Source organism: Pyxicephalus adspersus, chromosome 10 (assembly GCF_032062135.1).
Source record: "Pyxicephalus adspersus chromosome 10, UCB_Pads_2.0, whole genome shotgun sequence".
NCBI classification, from domain to species: domain Eukaryota; kingdom Metazoa; phylum Chordata; class Amphibia; order Anura; family Pyxicephalidae; genus Pyxicephalus; species Pyxicephalus adspersus.
In genome coordinates, this window is record NC_092867.1 from 19237539 (window position 1) to 19257783 (window position 20245).

Genomic DNA, 20245 nt, shown 5'->3' on the forward strand with positions numbered 1-20245 from the left:
GTATGTGTTCATGTTGCATGCACTGGGATTGGTTTCCTGCTTTATTACACATCTGACATGTTACTGATCACAGACCCGCACATACTGTAACATCCAGGCTCGTACCTGAAGCCCAATCCTGACCACAATATTAATCATGCTGCATGAAATGATATCTAGCCTGGAACCAATGTTTCCAAAAATAGCATTGTATTTCATCCCATTATCAGGGTAGAAACCACTCCTCCACATTAAATGGGGGTGTTCTCTTTATCTGTAGCAAGGTGTATTTTATTTATTTATAAGAACACTTTATCTGTGAAATAGGATGCCTGTATTATCTACATACTATATAGCATGTATGTTCCAGAACTCCATTAGGAAATCCTTTAAAATAGAATGATAAAGAGTTTTCTTTTTGTATTGTGCAGGTCTGATTTATACAAATATGTTGTACAAAACTGTGAGGACCAGATTTATAAAATACAGATTCCCAATGACGTTTGTTTCTGAATACCCAGGTGCATTCCTTTTTAAAGTCCAGGAATTTCCATGCAGATTAGGAACTGTTAAGCAATACATTTGTATTTCACATACTTTGTATACTTTAAGATGGTTTCTTGGAGTGTTTAGTTTTTTCTTTCTGTGCAATAACAATGAACAGAGTTTGTTGTTTTTGTAAAGATAAAATACATCAGATAAAATACAAGTTACATCCCAACTAGATAAAGCATAACCTACCTGTCCTGATGATATTAGAATAGTGTGGGTGGCTGCTTAAATGGATTGTAACGACTTGTTATGTTACAAAGAAAACACTACCGTTCTGTCTTGAATATATTAGATGTGCACCTTACAATCTCTCTACCATAGTCATGTATTTAATATAGTCTAAGGTCAATTTTTGGGGGGAAGCCAATTAATCTAATGCAAGTTTTTGGAACGTTGAATAAAAAGGTAATACCCGGAGGGAACCCACACAAACACGGAGAGAAGCTGCAAACTCCATGCAGGTAGTGTCCTTGACGAAATTCAAACCTGGGACCCAGCGCTGCAAAGGCGAAAGGGCTAACCATGGAGCCATCGTGCTGGTTATCCACAGTATGAGATGATTTACAGCACTGTTTCCCAACCAGGGTTCAGTGGACTCCTAGGGTTGCTGGGTGTTTTTTAAACAACGAGCACTTTGTGCCTCTTTGTTGATCAGTTGATGACACAAAGGATCTTTTTGGTTATCTTAAGGGTGACATTCTGCCGAATGGCCAGCAATGTAAGAGGTAATATTATTATACTGTGAGTTTTGAATATAGGAGGGGTTCCCTGAAGACCTTAAAGATATTTTAGAGGTTACTCCATTTTAAAAGTAATTGAGAAAGGCTTATTTAAAACAATACAGTCTTTTCCTGGCAAGATTTGAAATAAGATTTGGTGATGTCACTGCTGTGCTGCTTTCTGTTCTTCTTGCAGCGGAAGTTGTACCTACAGTGCAAGGGCTTCCCTGGTACTTCAATCCTGCTGACAGTCATCAGGGGCAGCTCTGAGATGGCACAGCAAAGTGGCCTCTTCCAGTGTAAATCAAGACCTGGTAATTGACTGTCTCTTTTGGGCACAATTTCCACAGTTCAGGTCCTCTTTTTAAAGGTGATATCGGGGCACAACTATAATCAAATATTTGTTCCTCCAGTGCCACAAGTTTAGCTAAACATAACTTTCACTTTAAAAAATTTGTGCAAAGCATGATATTTCCCCTTTTAAAAAGAAAAGTTGAAGTTTCACATTTACAGGACACGTTTGTTTGAGGAACAACTATTAAGTCTTATGACTATATATGCTTTGTGGTGCTTTCTCCTCTCCCCTTCCTTTTCCATACACCTAATCATCAGATGACCAGTGCTTGTATTGGAGGAAACTTGTTACCAAAATGTAAGGAAGTCCTAAATTATATCTACACATTTTCTAAAATTTGTTGGCCATAGATGAACAGGACATTTGGGCAAGTGGTACATTTGCTAAACAAGCTTTAGGTTCTGACTTGTACAGCATTATACTCAACACATATACAATGGATGGCAGTCCTCTTTTCAGGGAATCAATCACGAAAAAAATCTTCTTGGGGATACATCTAAACATTGTATGGTCCGCTTTACAGGTATTTATCCAGACCATAAACTCTAGAAGGAAAACCTGCATGCAATAGGACTGTACTGGTAAATTGATGAAAACAAAGTGAAAATTTCCTTGCGGAGTGGTAATACACTTTGTGAATAGCCTAAACTACTTTAATAAAGGTTCCTTTCATCTCTTCCTGTTCAGATATGGTGTAATATTTAAAGAAAGCCGAGACGTGATCTGCATCATGTGACCTGACTGGCTTGTGTCTGGTCATTGTCTTGGAATTCCTCCCCCTCTTTGGATTAGGAAATGTTAATGCAATTGCTGGAGCGTCTGCTTCGTCATTATTTACTTTATTGAATAGTGAGTGTGTTGAGGTTTCAGTGATGCCCTTATTCTGTTCTTTTTGTACCCACATTCTTGTTTACATATTTAAGGAAAAAAGTTCCTTAATCTTGTGCCCAGTGGGTAGTAAAGGAGTTATGGGTTTTATCCCAAAAGCAAGGCAAGTTGTAGGTTTTCCCCAATGCATTCCAGGTTTGTTCTCCTTTTTGTTACAAACTTCTAGGTCTTCAGGAAACCCCTGCTATAATTACTAGATTCACAGTACATTAGCATGGTGGTCAGCTCACCCGAGAGGCACAAATTGCTCAAGGAACCCCTAGCAACCTCTGATGAAAGGTTGTAGACACTGTTTTACAATATACTTATGGCTATAAATTTATAAACTCCTTTCAGGATAGTGACTGTTGTATTTTTGTTGTGTATTTTTTTTTTTTTTTTTTAAAGGAGTTCGCTTTTAGTTGTTTTCAGTGACGATTATTAAGTGTGTGTACGTGGCTTTAGACATGGAAGCCATCATTTCTGTTCTGGAGTCCACCTGCATGGTAAACACTAGCCACCATTCTGTGCCATTTTAAAGCTGCCCCCGACGACTAGTGGGGATGAGAGGTGCAGATGCCCTCAATAAGCCTACGTTCACACATTAGATGATTCTCGGGGTTGATATCGGACTTGAATCGGGCACGTGTACTGTGCTCATCGTCCCGGCGCATCCAGGAACAACGGATGCAGAACAGTTGTAATGAGAGTGAAATGGAGAGAGCAGAGTGGGGTGCTGCTTCGTTGTTCTCCCCCTCGCCTCTCTATAAGGGAGAATAGCGCTATGTGTACAGTAGTCGTTTATGCATCGTGCAGTCTGAAAGATCTTTTCCAACGACAATTATTGCATGTGTGTACCCAGCCTAAGAATGTTTATATTTTGTTCTTTTTAGTTTGAAATTGCTTCATTGGTCTGTTCCTCCACATCAGTTAAATAGGATAAATCAAAAAGAGTTACATACAGAGTTTAGCAAATATGGGTCCTTAACCTTCATATTCTCTAACTAAATGAGATCTGATAAATTGGTCCACTCACAGCTCCAAGCACTGCCCATATGGAAGTGTTATGTATTTTTTGTCCTTTTTGCTCTTTTTATTTATTCCAAGAAAAAAAAAAAAAACATTGTGAGCCAAAGTCCCCCAGGGATTAGATGTGTAGATACAGCCCTATGCTAGAGTTGAAAAACAAAGTGGTTATTCTGATTGATTTGAACTATTTCATTTATAAATTTAGCACATTATACAGATAACACTTGTCATACTAGTTTTTGTCTTGTTGCGTCTATTTCTAAAAGTTAAGGCTGTAGGGTTCTGTTGTGTAATATTAACACACAGAGGGGGATAAACTGATACATAAGAGATTATTTAAGGATTTTTGTATATTCATCCAATAAAGTATGTGGATATGCACTTTAGTTGTCCAAGTAAAAAGGGTTTTTACTTTTTCATCATAAAATACTTGCAATAAATCTGAACACAATTTGTTCTATGTGTAGGGAGACTCAGACTTTACCACTTTATTCTACATGGGCAAGTTACCATTTCTTTACCCCATGCACCTCACAGATATTTTTGGAGCTTACATGTAGTTGATTGTGTTGTACTTTGGTAAGCTGACGTTGGTTAAGTACATTCCTGAGACAAGACACATAGTCCTTCCATACCTTGAAGTGTTTAAATTCATGTGACTTCAGCAGGTTTTTCGTGTTGCGTGTCCACCCAGTGTGTTCTGTATTGTCCTTCCCCAATCACTATCATTTTTTTTTCTTACTTGCTGATTGTCATATTAAATCATACTAGAAAAGGCAGATGTGTTCCTATCAAAATCAATAGTTCCTTCAACGCACACAACTACACCAAAAATGTCTCTTGTACAAATGTACTCTTAGATTGTAAGCTCTTCTGGGCGTGGTCTTCTCTTCCTCCTGTGTCACGTTCTATATCTGGCAACCCCTATTAAATGTACAGCGCTGCGTAATATGTTGGTGCTATAAAAAATCCTGTTTAATAATAAAAATGTTGACCACACATGGCAATACAGTACACCCCTATTAAATGTACAGCGCTGCGTAATATGTTGGTGCTATAAAAAATCCTGTTTAATAATAAAAATGTTGACCACACATGGCAATACAGTACACCGTTTTGAGTTGCCCCCTTTTCTGTTCTTTCCCTTGTCTCTGCCTTTACATATCATTATCTCTCTATCACTCCCATTCTGATCTGCCACTTCGAGGCTTTCTAGGTTCTTAGAACTCTCATCCACACTCGGCCTTGATGAGGTTTATGTCTCTTGGTAGTACCTTTCGTAGCTAGTGGATCCCTCCAGCCGACTGCCCCATGATGTCTCTGCCACTGTACACCTACACATTGGCATTTTCTGAGCACATCAGCTAGGTTCTGCCTTGTTTTGATAAAAGCTTCACCCTTGGGTCACAGCAGTTTAGGTTTCATTCTGTTCTATTTTTGTTTACTCATGCTTACCCAGCTGTATTTCCCATTTATGTTTTCATTTGTACCTCCTAAAATGCAAATAAAAAAAAAAAATGTTAAAAAAATGGTTGCGCTTAGCACATGTTCCATTGTTGTTAAATACACATTACGTTGCAGGTATGCAAGTTGCTGCAGGAATGAATTTCTTCTTGGCTTGTTGTTCAATGCTCATGCTTTGGTTGCAGCGCAGGAACAAAATGGTGCACTGTTTTATTTTTCTTCATCCCAAAGAAACAAATGGTGGTACATGAAAAATTCACATCATGATCAGTTTATTGCACTAAAAGTGATCACTTTTTGTATTCAGCTACCCCATATCCACACACTTGTTCTCTGAAAGAATACATATATAGCTGGCAGCTTAAGATTGGATAAGGACATCAGGAGTCTGTTTTTGTCTATCACAACCAGTTCTATACCTTAGGATTCTTACCTGCTTTAGAAAAGTTGCAGTTGTTATTTGATTATCTAAAATGGCATCGTAGACTGCTATATGCTTTGTACATAGTACCGTTTTTGATTCAGTTACATAGTTATTTATCATGCCAATGCTAGCCACAAAAAGTTTGCGTAACATAAACCAGTTTTGAGTAATTTGTTGGGTGTCATTGTCGCATCTTCAGTCTGGATAGAAAGGTTTGCAAGTATTTTTATTTTTTTATGGTCATGGCAATTGGGTGGAACCAAGAATTTTGGTCTGTATGTTCCTTCTCTGATGTAGCTGATAGAAAAAGTTTAATTAGGCTTGCCAGCAACTACTGAGTGAGTTAGCCCTTTAATTTCACGTCTGTTTTTGTGATCAAACTGAACCCGAGTTACTGAATGTTAACTCAAGTTAAGTGTTTACCAGTTGGAGGCACTGGGACTGGCTGCTAGAATTCCATTAAGGTACTTCTAGGGACACTGCTCTTAGCTTATAATTAGCAGAATTCAAAGAAGAATGCCAGTAATGGTACTTTGATGTAATTATTACTAGATGGTGCTCAAAAAATGTGTTACCACCGCACAACTTTTTTTTCCCGTGGCTTTGGCATATTAATTTTTTTTCAGTAGCTGCAAACCTGTCAATCAGTTTAGCAGCTGAAGTATATTTTTAAATCTGCATAACATTTTAGTAATTGTAGTTTCTCAATCCCTCAATAACAAACATTTCATGTGAACATTTGATATAACCCCTTTCTGGTTTCATTTCATGCTGTGTTATAGGCTCAGTGATAAAATAGGTGAGTTTCTGTGCTTCTGTATGCAATGCAGACCCATAATAGCTGGTAGGAAAGGCGAACAGGGTGATGCACTGAAAACATCAGTGGGATGAATTTTGAGGCATTATGCAAATACCAAAATGAAATGGTGAATGAATGTCAGTCTGCAGCAGTGAGCATTCTAGGCAGATTGTAGTTGCATACAGACTGAGCTAGGTAATGCTCACATGTGATGATGAGCCTGCATGAAATAATTCCCAAGACTAAAGCTGCTGGACTACGTACAGTAAGCCTGACGCGGAAGGGGATGGATTGATGCTGCAGCCAAGAAACGGGGCAGGGGGCATTGTCTGACTTGGTGCAGCAAGTCTGTGTCGACCTTTCATAATGTTGTTAAGAATTAGTTGATAGTTGAGAGAAAATCCAACGTTTTCAGTTGCAACCAGAACAGAAATCCCTCAATGGAGGCACCTGTTCTGTGAAGACTATCCAAAAGTGGATCTTTCTGTTAATAAGAGATTCTCTTCCTTTTGAATCCAAAGGACAGGAAGTGATTGAAAATCTCTTTAGGGAGACAGATGTACCAAAAAAAGCTTTTTTCTGGCTTCCACCATGCAAGGGGTGACATTTTTCTCCTGTTGAGATTTCAGGAACTCTACATTCCCAAGATCCCTAAATCTGTGTGATTTTAGTTTTTCCCCAAAAGTTTTGTTTCTTAAATTTTGTACATTTTAGAAGGAGGCACACAAGAAGCAGACCCCACATTTTAGATGGTTGTACAGCCAATCCAGATGACAGTAGGAAGGGGTAGGTGTACCCAGGGGCTGAATAATATGCTACAGGTTTGTGAATGGCAAAGCTTACACCCTAAAGTTTTTGATCCCACTGTAATCCATACAGTCATGAAGGTGGCAAAGCTTCTGAAGCTCAGAATTCAGGAGTAGTGAAGCAGCATTGCCACACCGTCACATAAAGCTGCATTGGGTGGTCCTCAATGGGAATTTTTGGGATTCTGCAGGAACAGGATTCTGAAGGGGAAACTGTAAGTGGAGCTGCATGTAGGCACATACATTATTTGTATTTTAGAGAGGTCATAGTTTTATTTTAACACATACTTTTCTTCTCAACATAATGTCTTTACAAATTCCTCTGACAGCCAGAAGAACCATACACCTCCAGTCCTCACTCAACTGACGCATGCAAGGGTAAAATGGGGCCGCAAATTATCGCACATAATTATGCACAGGTGAAGTGTGTGCATTTAAATGGGGATGTTATGTGAATATACTCCCACGGGTTCTTATGTACGTAATTAGTTCCACATGGGTGCAGAGTCACGTGTATAGAGCAGCTGCACAGACAAGTGAAAAACACAGCAGAACATTACTGATAAGCAAAATAGAATGGCATTCATCAAGTGCATTTTGATGAGCATTTACTTATTTCTTCAAAGCACAGAATTGCTGATATAACTTGTTTCCTTATTTTATGTTTTTCTCAAACCCTTAGATTTCCCAACTTGTTTCTGAGAACATGAAAAATTGGTGTCTTTCAGCAGTCCATCTGTAGTCAGTAAGCCATGTGGTCACACTTGTCCTCCCCTTGTTTCCTTCTCTGTAAAGGCAACTTCTGAATCTAGGAACTGCAGCCTTGCATTTGATCCTGACAATTACAGAAGCAATGCATGCTGAGAATGTCAGAATAAAGGCATACCTGGCTTTGATTTTTTTTTGTTTCGGGCAGGATTGTTCTAGTCTAGCAAACCCCATCAGAACATACTCTCTTTTCCCTCTCATCTTTTCAATTCTGGTCAACAATGAGGTCCAATGGTTGCTGTGGAGGGACTAAGAACTATATTTGGTTTCTGTTGAGTTGGTTGAAATGGTGTCTGTAGTTAATGCAAGGAGATGAAGAACTGTATCTGTTGCTGCAGGAGGTGGTGGTGTGTTAAGAGCGGTATCTGTGGTTGCTGCCGAGGGGCCAGGAATTGTCTTGTTAATTCAGATGGGTGAAAAACTGTATCTGTGGTTGCAGGAGTTATTGATGTGTTGAGAATAGTGTCTGTGGTTGTTGTGGAGGGGCCAGGAAGTGTATCTATGGTTTCTTTAGAGGAATTGTCTCGTTAATGCAGAGGGGTGAAAAACTGTATCTTTGGTTGTTATGGAGGGACCATACGCTCTATCTGTGGTTTCTCTACAGTTGGTTGAAACTGTGTTAGTGGTTACTGTGAAGGGATGAAGAACTATATCTGAGGTTGCAGGAGGTAGGTGGTGATGTGCCAGGGACTGTATCTATGGTTGCTGCAGAAGGGACTGTTGCTGCTGCTGAGGGGATGGAGACTGTTTATGGATGCTGTGGATGGGTTGGGGACTATGGTGGCTGTAAAAGGTTGAGGACCTGCTAAGTATGTAAAAGCAACACATCTCAGACCAATTTCTTACTGTTGCAAGCACCATATCATCAGAAGATTTTCATCCTGGCCTGTCTGTCAACATTTTGCACACATTTATAAGTAGGCAACTCCCACAGCAGAGGGAAACATTTCAACATCTGTAACTCATAAAACCATAATAAAGCAAAACAAGCACAAAATAAAAAAGCACAAAGTTATTCTAGGTCCGGTCTTCTATATGAGTTGGTGCTTTTAAAGAAACCTGTTATCTGTCTTGGGGAGGGATGATGGTTCCAAAGTTGGCATGTGATTGTGCTTGATGCTGTACAGGTGTACTCTACCCTAAAACCAGCAGAACAAATGGCAGTGCTCAATGGTAGCTGTGCCAAATATCCCTCTGGAAAGGAAAGTACCCTCCCTAAAGATTTTTGAAAAAACAAAATGTGATAATATAGATCAGGAAAATATGAGTTTTAAACTAGAAACCACAGACTGCTTTAACCTTACTCTGCATATTCCCGGCTCTCTTATAAGGAGGGGAAGCCTTATTTTGACTACACAATTGTGAGTTGATATATTAAGTGAACTTGTCCCAATTCATGCTGGGTTCTGTTTATACTTCCTACAGTCTGGCTGTCTCCAGTTTTTACAATGTTACTAGTTTCTGTTGTGTGATAACAACATCTGTGCTCCAATGGGTCTGACTGATCAAGATATCAGACTTCACCAGCGATTGTTATCATTACAATGGCTGTGGAACTAACCCAAGGGAGGCAGCAGGGGTGTGCTTTACCATGTTATAAGGCCATGCCATCTTTTAGAATTTAGTGAATATATACAGCATATATTCAATATTAAATACAAAATATACTTTTTGAAGTTCTATGGTATGCAAAGTATGTTGATTATTTGTTTTCCTTTAAAAATCGGTCACATCCTGAGAAGGAAAATGTTTTGCTGGAAGACTGCAGAGTGTGGCCTCTGCTTTTAATAAATAATTAAACGCTAATTTAACATCCTCCTCCGTTAGCTTGCTAAAAGCAAATAACATTATAACAAAAAAAAAAAAAAAAACAATATTTACATGGGAAAACTATTATTGCCCCAAAACTTCTGATTTTTTTTGTGGGTTTCCAGTGCTCAGCTGTTTCATCAGCACGGTATTGGCAACTACACTTGGCTCTCTTTTTGCCACAGCCACCACCTTTACTTTGTTTGCCTTTTTGCAAAACTGTGTCTTGCACATGAAGCCTGAACTACATAATAAAAGTTAGATCTGAAATAAAGTTTTTCTACCTTGATGGTAGCCAAGGTAGCCTTGATGGTAGCAGAGCTTTGCTGCTGTGTCAAACAAATTGGTGGATTACTTGATTGGGACATCCAAGTTGATCTAAAAGTTGAAGACCTCTTTATTTATATAAAATCTTGCACTATAATTTATTCTCCACAATTGTCCCCCTTTTTCTTTTTCCATTTTTAGGTGATTTTTGTTTTTAATAAATTCCACTCCTATTGGAATGAACACCAAATGAAATCACAAGTAACTGGCAGTGGTTTTATTTTTGTAGCTCGAGCTGTGGCAAAGTTCAATACAACGGGCAGTCAGAACTATTTTTGGGATAGATCAAGCATAACTGGGTCAACTATTGCAAAACATTCTATTTTTTTTTTTTAAGCCATAGTCAGGCTTCTACCTGAAAGACATAAATTCTGATACTTTTGGCGCCAGGCTTGTCTGTATAAATAATTAGTTTACTACTTAGAAGTTTTGTGTTGCTGCCATTCATTCAGATGTGTTTTTTTTTATTTGCCAGGGCAAGTTTGTGTGTTGCTGTGCTTTTAGAACTACTTTGTGTATGGACGTGTTGCAGCTATGTTAAAAACAAGTTTTATTTCTTTGCCATGTGTTTTGTTGGATTTTTAAAATGTGCGTGATTGTGAAATTACAAGTTCAGTGGGGCTAGAAGGGAGAGCACACAAACATAATTGTGACATTAGCATGAATCCTACATTGAATCTGTTGAACCGTAGAGTAAAAAGTCTATGTAGGTGACACAGGGTAGATACAGCCGCCATAGCAGCCAGACCTTATTAACAAATATATTCCAAATCCTACCTGTAAAAAGCAACATAAAAAGCCAAAACCTACATCTTGTCAAGAGGGACGGTCCAGGTGGTGTTTATATTCTTGTATATCTTCAAACAGCACCCATGCACTCCATGTTGCAAGAAACTTCTCATTGGAGACTCATATGCTGGTGGTAAATATATTAGTATTATTATTAATAATAAACAGTTTATTTAGCACCAACATATTACACAGTACTGCACAACAAATAGGTGTTTCAAATGACAGACAGTGACACAGGAGGAGAGGACCCTGCCCCGAAGAGCTCCTCTATGAACATGATTTTGTCCACCCTACGTAACCACATGCCCACCGTGGTTGGGTTGGAGGTTTTCCACAATGTGTATTTATGAATTTCTTGTTTAATTTTCAAGCATTGTGAGTGCCTGACTTTAATCTAAAGATCGTTCAGTTCCTCATTGCTCAGACTGTGGGATGAGAAGTAGCCCAGGTAGGTAGAGTTTGGTATGGGTTTGATTTCATCTGGTGTTTGTTCTTTTCTTATTCCCAACTCACTCTGTTCTCGTGTAGGTGAATCCACAAGGCATTGACAACTGTTTTATTGTGTAGTGTAGGTCAGGACAAAATATGTAGTAGATTTGTATAATACACATTCTCTGTATTGTACCTATTCATTTTAAGTATCCTCCAAGTACAGGCAATGAGAGGATTTTCCAAACAAATTTATTCCCAAGTTCTGTTGTACCACCTTGGAGATGCATTGGAAATGCAGACTTTTCTTGAGATATTAGAGTGATCAGAGCACAGGATAAGTCTGAAGAATACTTTCAATGATAGGTTACCAGACTGAATTATAGGAAAAATTTGTTGCAGAAACATTGGTCAGTTTGTTAAGATTAATGTTAGGCATAGTTTATGCAATGAAGGCAGTGCTCAACCCAGAAATTTTTTTTTAAGCCGGGTGGGAAGAAATTGTAGGTGGGTGGCAGCCCCTGTATTGTGACCTAAAACCTTTAGTAACCACCCAAAAACAGCCGGGTGGGTGCTGAAAAGTGCCGGGTGGTGCACCCAGCTAAAAGGGCCTGGGGAGAACCCTGGAAGGAAAGAAAACTTAGCACTCCAAGGTCCAATGTAATTTAAATATTTTATTAAAGCGCCATACATTGTGACATTTGGGAGACCCTGCGGTCCCCTTTCTCAAGGCAAAGGTTTAGAACATATGACAAAAGGAAATGCTAACATTAAATAGATTTACAAGCAAGCAGCAGGTGAGTGTCAAACTTAACACCTCATATGGTGTGAATGCACAATGTCATTTCCAGGGCCAATGGCTGACAATAACACAAATTTGCCAAAATACCACACATAAGGACCGCTGTTTGCATTAGAATGGTATACAGTGAGACTCTCATTTGGGAAAAACAAACAGGAAGATGTTTCCATCCATAAGCATTAAAGAGTTACCCTTACAAACAGTGCATGTAATAAGTTGAACTCCACCGGCAAACCATAAAGCCACAAAAAGAGGAAACCCTTCTAAAAATGACATGATAGTATAGAGCACATTTGTTAAACAGGTAAAAAAAAGCAATGGCAATGACCACTAAATCTCAAAATATAACACCTAAATTTTTAAATCAAACTTGCCTGCTGTAGCTAAATATAGGCAAAGTATATTAGGCTAAGTATAAAAATCAGGAGTGTGTACCCATAAATAAACCTTTGTTACCATCACTGTGTGGGTTTGGAATATGTTGATGGCTGCCCCTCTTATATCATGGATCTAATGTTTGCTATTTATTTAGTGTACTGAGAGATCCCTTTGGTGATTGGGCACAGTCCTGACTTTTTTTTTTTATACTTGCTGTTTATTTATGTTGCCTTCCTGTGCTGTGAGTTGTAGTTGTTAGTTTGCTAAAAAGATGTAGGTATCTCCGTCCTGCCACTGCCCCTTCCTACTATGCCCTGTATCAGGATATCCTTGGATTTGTAGAAATTCTTAAATAAACTTCTGCCTTACAATCCAGTGGTAAAGCATTAACCCTTCAGTCCAGATGGGCACTACTCTTGTTTTTATATTTGTGGTATAGGGAAGAAAGTATGCTTTTTATTTCTTTGGCTCTGAAACTGTTAATTAACAGCTGTTTTATCCTCCGAAGTGATGTCATTTCCAGCTTGGCAGCCTTCTCCGATTTGTCATGGTAGGGAGGGGGTACAGCTAGTGCATGCTGTGTCCCGGGACCCTGTTTACTTAATGTTCCCTGCCAATAAAGGCCTTGTTTAAATAGGACTGCAGCACGGCTGCCCAGCATAAATGAGGAAACCTTGCGGCTGGAGCTCTTTGTCAGATGAAACGCTGCTGTGGAGAATGAGCCTGCAGGATGCCTTTTCTTCTAGGCCTGAGACAGGTAAGGCCCCCTTGGACGACAATCCCGTCAGTCAAGGAAGCAGTCTGCGTGTCCCAGGGTCTCTCGCTAGGAATTTGGACTTCTCAGAACTTAGTACAAACATAGTACAGCAGACAGACATGTGCAAGCCCTGCATGGCTGCCTCGTGTCTGCCAGAACATTCTAAAGCCTTTCCAGGTGATAACTTTTAACTGTATTGAAAAGAAGTAGGGACAGCAACATCTAATATGTACAGGGCTTTCTGCTTTGCTTTGGCATTAGTTGAAAAATATGTGATGTCAATTTACTGGATTTTTTGAAAATGTGTAAAAGTGCAAATGTTTATATCTACGAAGGAACATTTCTTGCAACAGATTTCAACCATATCGGACTGTTTTAGGTGATTGAACGGGGATCATCAGTTACCAACTTTTCAAGGTCAAATGTATCTGTTCTGTCGTATTGAGTGGTAGATAAGTTGGCACACTTTGGGCCACCTGTATTTGAGGTTTAGTGGTACTGGGTGGTCCTGCCTGTCCATGCACAAGAAACTTCCTGTATATTGTGGACTGTATGAGCTAATAAGTCATCAACGCAACGGTTTGCTAAGTACATTAGCCAATTCACTTACTTTAAACGTTTCTTTTTAGATTTGTTGTGGTGGGATATTGTGTTTCACCCTGGAACTAATTTGAAAAACTGTTGCTAAATTGGTCTAAAGTGTTCTTGTAGCCTTTCATGATTTAAATAGGCAATGACCTAAGCAATTGATTCAGAAATCAGCTCTTGTATGTTATAAGTTAAATTTTGGTTATTACAGGTTACTGCACTTAACACATCTTGGTATCATTTTGCTTTGTTTTATAATCCCAGTGTGTTCAGAAGCATTACTGTGGGTTCAAGGTGAACTTATAGCCACGATTGATGAGTGATTCCTTAAAAAATTATGATAATGAAAAAGGGCAAAAGATCTACCCAATCAGGACATGGCAATGGGGTGATGAGTATCTCTTAACCAATCAAATGTTTTGCTCTCCTTCATCTGACCTCACTACATTGCTATTTTTTTTCCTGGTTTCTCCACTACAGGAACTCTTCCTGCACATGTGCACATACTACACATGTTTTCTAACATCCTTATGTGACCTAATTTCCTATTTCTCTAAAATAAAAACATTAAGCTCTTTGGCTGTGGATTTTCCTTTTTTTTCAGTCTATTTTTAAAAGAAGGCAGCCTGTACTAGGCCTGAATAAATAGGCTTTTGGGTCACCCTGAAAGACCTTGCACTGTGTTCACTTGGACTTTCAGTGAGCTCAGCAGCCACTATCCAAATAAGAAAGTAAATAATTTTACAGGCAGAGTCCTGAAAAGGGGAAACAGTAGCTGGTTCCTGATTTGGGAATAGGAGCCATGCCAAGTATTTGTCCTGAAGCTTCTCTGAACTGCACATGGAGGACTGCAATGGATTCCAGACCTTCTAGCTGACATGATTGTACTGACATGAACTATAGAGCTCAGCAAGCCTTCTCGCATGGCTCCTTCCATTGTTGCCTAAATGTTTTGAAAATGCAGATTGACCTAAAACCCCAGGTCCCTGAAACATTCAGGCTAGTAAATAGGCTTCCAAATCTAACCTTTTACTGTGTGGACTCTTGAAATATCTGTTGTTCCTAACCAGTGTCACTATCCAGTTCTAAAACTTTCTTTTTATTAGGGTAGGGAATGGTTGTTCCACATGCATACTATGGGTGGTGTCAAAGGAGAGCCAGGCAAAAGTAATTTTCTTGGAAGGTTGGCTGTTTATGGCTTCCAGGAACCAACAGTGTAAGATGGGGATGTGGAATTTTTCACCTAGGGTGGATAGAGCTTGGAACCCAAAAGATGCTACATATCCAGCAGCAAAAAGAAGTATTTAAAAACCAGTATGGTGAGGAACCATGTGTTGCATTGTGCTGTACTGTAGGTCTGGTGGCAAGGTTTCTTGGGCTGCCATTCAGAAGAGAAAATGTGTCACTCATCGGGGTGCAGTAATACATAGTTGTGAAGCCGGCTCTAAAGGTCATGGCTCTTTTTGGAAAGAAACCTTTTTAGTAAAAAATAAAACTTGTCACATTTAACCCCAGAGAACGTGACAAGTCCATAACACAGTTTTTAATATTGATGGTATTGTCAAGCATTTATATAGCACCATAACATGCAGCACTTTACAAAGTCCTTAGTCATGTTACTGGCTGTCCCTCAAAGGGGCTAACAATCTAATATCCCCACCTCAGTCATATGTCTTTAGTAAATGTTATTGGAATGTGGGAGGAAACCGGGGTACCCGGAGGAAACCCACACAAACACTGGGAGAACCTGCAAACTCCATGCTGATAGAGTCCTGGTCGAGGTCCGAACCTGGGACCTAGGACTGCAAAGGCCAGAGTGCTTAACCACTGAGCCACCGTGTTTTCAGTTGGAAAAAAGCTGGGAGGGTTTTATTGAAAAAAAAAAAACAGATGTTTTTCTAATGCTTCATGAAGGTAAATTATACTGTTTGATTTGCAGATTGGCACATCTACTAACATGTCCTCTATTGCTTTGTTATTATGATGCTCTGGGCTGGTACATTGGTTCCTTTTATATCGTGCACATATCTGGTTGCAGGAAGTGATTACTTCATTACTACTACATTTGTCAGTGTGAGGGTATTTTCAGTCTAGACGTTCTATAGACATGGCAACTGACTAAAAAAAAGACCAAGAGTAATATATTTGATCAGGTGATATAAAACTTTGTAACCTGCTGAAAAGTGTCTTCTGCTATGACATTTTTTTTATGTTTACTGTTTTTAACTAGTAAAATGTGAAAACTTTAAGCAGGGTTGGGCAAACTTTTGGGACTACTAGGCCATTTCAGGAGGTCAAAAAGGCACACCAGGCCAGAAGAAACAAGGTGTCGAAGGTAAGGTTTTTTCCAACCGCGACTTCAAGCGAGCAGCCTCAGTCTTCCACTCATCAGTGGTATAGTCTCCGTATGTGTGCGCGTGCTTGGCATCGAAATGCCCCTTGAGATACGACTGCTTCAAAGTGCTGTTGGTCTCATTGCACACTAAACACAGGGCTTTGTTGCCCCTTGAATAACGGGGGGGGGGGGGCGTTAGGTCCGACTGGAATACTGGCTAGGCCATATCTGGCCTAAAGGCTGGAGCTTGCCTACCTCTGATTTAAAGGATAAGAGCATCTATATGTTTTCTCTCCACAGCTGCTCCCTGTGCTGTTCAAGATAATATTGGTTTTATTTACCTGGTGCTGTCTATGTAAGTGTAGCTCTATTCATTTTAATCCAAATCTTATCTACAGCCTTCCAAGAGCGGTTATTCTGTTCAGTGTCTATCCGTCTGGTGACCAGACTTCTCTCTGCCATGGTCATGCAGTACAGCCCGGTGACCAGACTTCACTCTTCTATGGTTACGCAGTACAGTCCGGTGACCAGACTTCTCTCTGCTATAGTTACGCAGTACAGTCCGGTGACCAGACTTCTCTCTGCCATTTATATGCAATGCAGCCCGGTTACTTCCCTGACGCCAACCTGTGATTGGGCACTGTTGCTTCACTGTGGTAGCAGAATGTAAGCTCAGCAGATTGCTCTCTTCTGCTATCAGGATGCTTCTTGAGGATATATTTGAAAAGTATTTCAAAAATCCACACTGCCTGTGTCTGTCTTTTGCCAATGTCTTTTGGCTCTAGGTGTACAATATTCATTCTTCTTGCTTGCTGATCTTATCCCGAAGACCTATGCTAAATTTACTTCTAAATCCAGATTGTACTTGTATTCGTCCACCCAAAAGCACTCATCATTTAACCTTTCTGATCACCAGAAAATGCTCTCTAACATAGAAATAGCATTTTATTTAGCACCTTTGTTCTGTGACAAATTTGCTGGGTCTCTGGATTTACAGCAACTCTCCTTTTTGGAGCAAAGTATCCAACTACTATAACTGAAGATCCTACTGACGTCAACACACATTGTACAGTTTTGATGACCTCAGGTTCCTTTGCCTGGACCTTGAGCCATTTATTCTTCTTTTCCTGGACCTGGAGCCATTATTCTTTATTCTATACTTTTGATCAGGAAAGCCCAAAGTCCGGCCCGGGGGCCAATTGCAGCCCGTGTTCAGATTTCCACCGGCCCATAGCCTCTGTCAATAATATGTGGCCCACCAGCACTGTTGACCACAGTATACAATACACGTGTACAGAAAAGCTATTTTATATTTCATTAAAGTCGATCAACGCCTTGCAATTATCAGCCCGCTACTCGGCGGGCATAATCGCAGGACAGGAGCCCTCATGTGCCCACAGGGAATCCCCTAAAAAAAGCCAAAACTTTTAGCATTTTCTTTAAAGTAGAGAATGTCCATTAAAGGGCTGTCTGTGCCGCATTAGGCAGATCTACCTTCACTTTCTGCCCTGAAACCCAACAGAAAGAGATTATCTGAGGGATACCCCCCTTTTAGACAGTTGTCACTGAAACAAGTGTCCCACTTTGGAAGATTTCCCCTTCCTGCCTTCTGGTGGAAACTCAGAATTGTGGTAACATTGGTGATGAGACAAGTAAATTTCCCTACTGGGAACACAGCAATAAAAAGCTATGGGTGAGGTGAAAAAGAAAAAAGGGAGTGGGTAAGAAGGGGAACAAAGGTATTATTAAGGAAAAGATAAAACCCCTCTTTAAATAATGCTATGGAGCCCAATATGTTCTATCTGTACCCTGATCAAATTCTTACAGAATTCACATCTTGGCTGTAAAAACAGCTCAAATTTCCCCTCATGTAATTGAAGTACTTTGTTTTCCCTCTGCAGGAAAATCCCTTACAAAGTACTTAATGAAATGTGTTTGCCTATTGGAAAAAAAAATCCATGGCCTCCTGCACCTTTTATTTAGCACACCTAATGTATGTGATGACAAATGGTAATTGGGACATTGTTTTTGGCTCCTAGCTATGAATGACTCAAACCTTCTACATATAGTTGGCGTAATATCAGGGAAAAAAAAATATCTAGATTTTGCTTTCAAGCTTGTTTACTAAGGCATCGAATAGGAAAGATGGAGTTCACAGCAGCTAGCCAAAAATGCTCTTTGGTTCTGATGGTAAACCAATGGGAGGTAATCTCATGGGTTTACTGTGTCGCTCTATAGCATAATGAAATAATCCTTCTAAAGTCTAAGGTATGCCATTGCCCTTTGGAGAGCAGAGGTTTTACTGAGAACAGCAGGCGGGAACAAACCTGCTTAGAATACCCCAATATCCGTGGCAATCAAAAGCAATTATTTCCTTTTTAAGGCGGTCACTTTTCAGTTGCTGAGATTCTTGTGAAATGGTAATATCACTGCTGTGGCTTTGGAGGCACTGTAATCACAAATGTGTGTTTCTGGGAAATCATTGAGCTTTCTGTGATGAAGAAGCCTTGGTAGGCTTCTTTCACCTGGAAGAAGCCTTGGTATGTCTTTAAGATGCAAGGTGAAACTGCCTCTGTCCAAATGGTCGTGTTTCCAATAGTTACCATTTATGGTAGCACTTGGATAATAGGAATGGGAAGAACTCCAAGGTATAGTGGTACTGACATTTTGAGGTCTTGTGTGAGGTCTGCTTTGGGGTCCCGGTGATGTGACTTAGCAATAGATTGTTGTAATTCTACTTTGTGTAATGTACTGTTAAAGAATTGGCCACATGTCTACTTTCTGCCAGCATCCAACATTGGATTGGTGTCAACAGTATTGACTTGAGAGATGAGTTTGTGGCATGTGGGCAGCACGTTGGCTCAAAGGTTGGAACTCTGGCCTTGCATAGCTAGGTCCCAGGTTCTAATCTGCATTGGAGTTTGCATGTTATCCCCCTGTTTGGGTGGGTTTTCTCCCACATTCCAAAAACGTGCAGTTATGTTAACTGTTTTCCTCCCAAAATTGCTCTTAGACTGTTAGAGACATATGACTATGGTAGGGACATTTGAATTTCCTAAAATCTATTACGGGGGTGGCAAGTGTTGCTCCCTAACTGATGCAAAAGCTGCAGAATTGACGTTGGTTAGGGAGCGATGTGTTCATCATCCAGCTGATGGGAATCAACAAATTTGTAAGATTTTTCAGTTTCCCATTTTTTTTATTTTTATTTTTTTAAACTGTGTATGGAGATTCTGATTTGACGGTTCTTCAATATTTAGGTGGTGACAGATCTTTGTTATTGGAATTGTCAGGTGTTCAAAACGTTACAAGCAGCACCCATTGTGTGCTATGAACAGAGCTGAACAAAGGGTTCTAAAGTACAGAAGCTTAAATGTCATAGATGTACCATTTATAAAGAGTGCATTTTGTTACCAGGTCTTGCTTTATTCTAGCACTTTGATAACCAATAAAAAAAAGTGGCATTCTTTGGAACATGACATACTGAATGTTATACCTAGCAGACTCTCCCAGTATTAGAATTGCCGTGATTCATTGCCCATTGCAACAGCTGACTGTTCTGGTTTCAATGTGCCCATCCCTGAAGCTGCTCAGCTGTCAGACATTATTTTCAGAACTCTCCCCTTTATCTTCATGTTAATCTATTAACTCTTACTTTCTCTACGCAGAAGTCACCTGTAGTCTGTTGAGTATGAGAAACGCATAAGCATGTAGAATGCATATTTGCAACTTTATTTGCGTCATTTAGATTCAGATTTGGGTAAAGTAGTTTGGAATGTTGGACTTACAGCCAGCAGTGTCCAAAGGGAGCAGAAGATCATCTGCTTATTACGTTTTTAGTGTAATTGGATGACGAAATTGGGAAATGCTCTTGTTTACCCATAAAATAACTGTGTGGCCATGAGGGATTCTTGTTTTCAACTTAAAGCTATTTCATCTCAAATGTTTTCGTCATCCGTTTCCCAGAGAGTAAAAATAGAACAAATGGTTTTGTCTTCAGTGGGAAAAAACAAAGGGAGTGTAAGTTGTGGCTGTGAATTAAATGAGAAAAACAAGTACTAGATATAGGGAGGAATCGCTATAGGTCTGTTTACTGGTGGAATGCTGAGACTGTCACTAGGTTGCACCAGGTTTATCTTTTGTTCCCCTTATTTTTAAGCAGACAAGTTTTTCAACTCAGAGATGAAACACATTAAGTATGATTTGGTCACGGGTCAATCTTGCTAAATAGTTTGTGGGGGTTAAGGACATTTATTAGGATATGAT

The 20245-nt window shown here is 39.6% G+C and overlaps 1 protein-coding gene across 3 annotated transcripts in view; it reads left to right on the forward strand.

Annotated features, from left to right (window-relative positions):
• WBP1L (WW domain binding protein 1 like) overlaps nt 1-20245 on the forward strand; it is a 42244-nt gene that overhangs the window by 10374 nt on the left and 11625 nt on the right. Inside the window, exon 1 of one of the 3 annotated variants that reach the window (XM_072425148.1) lies at nt 12604-13056. The exons of the other annotated variants lie outside the window; for them this stretch is intronic. Coding sequence (XP_072281249.1) covers nt 13030-13056 — 27 coding nt within the window. The 5' untranslated portion in view covers nt 12604-13029. Of the gene's footprint in view, nt 1-12603; nt 13057-20245 lie in introns of those variants that run through there. 3 annotated transcript variants of the gene reach the window in all.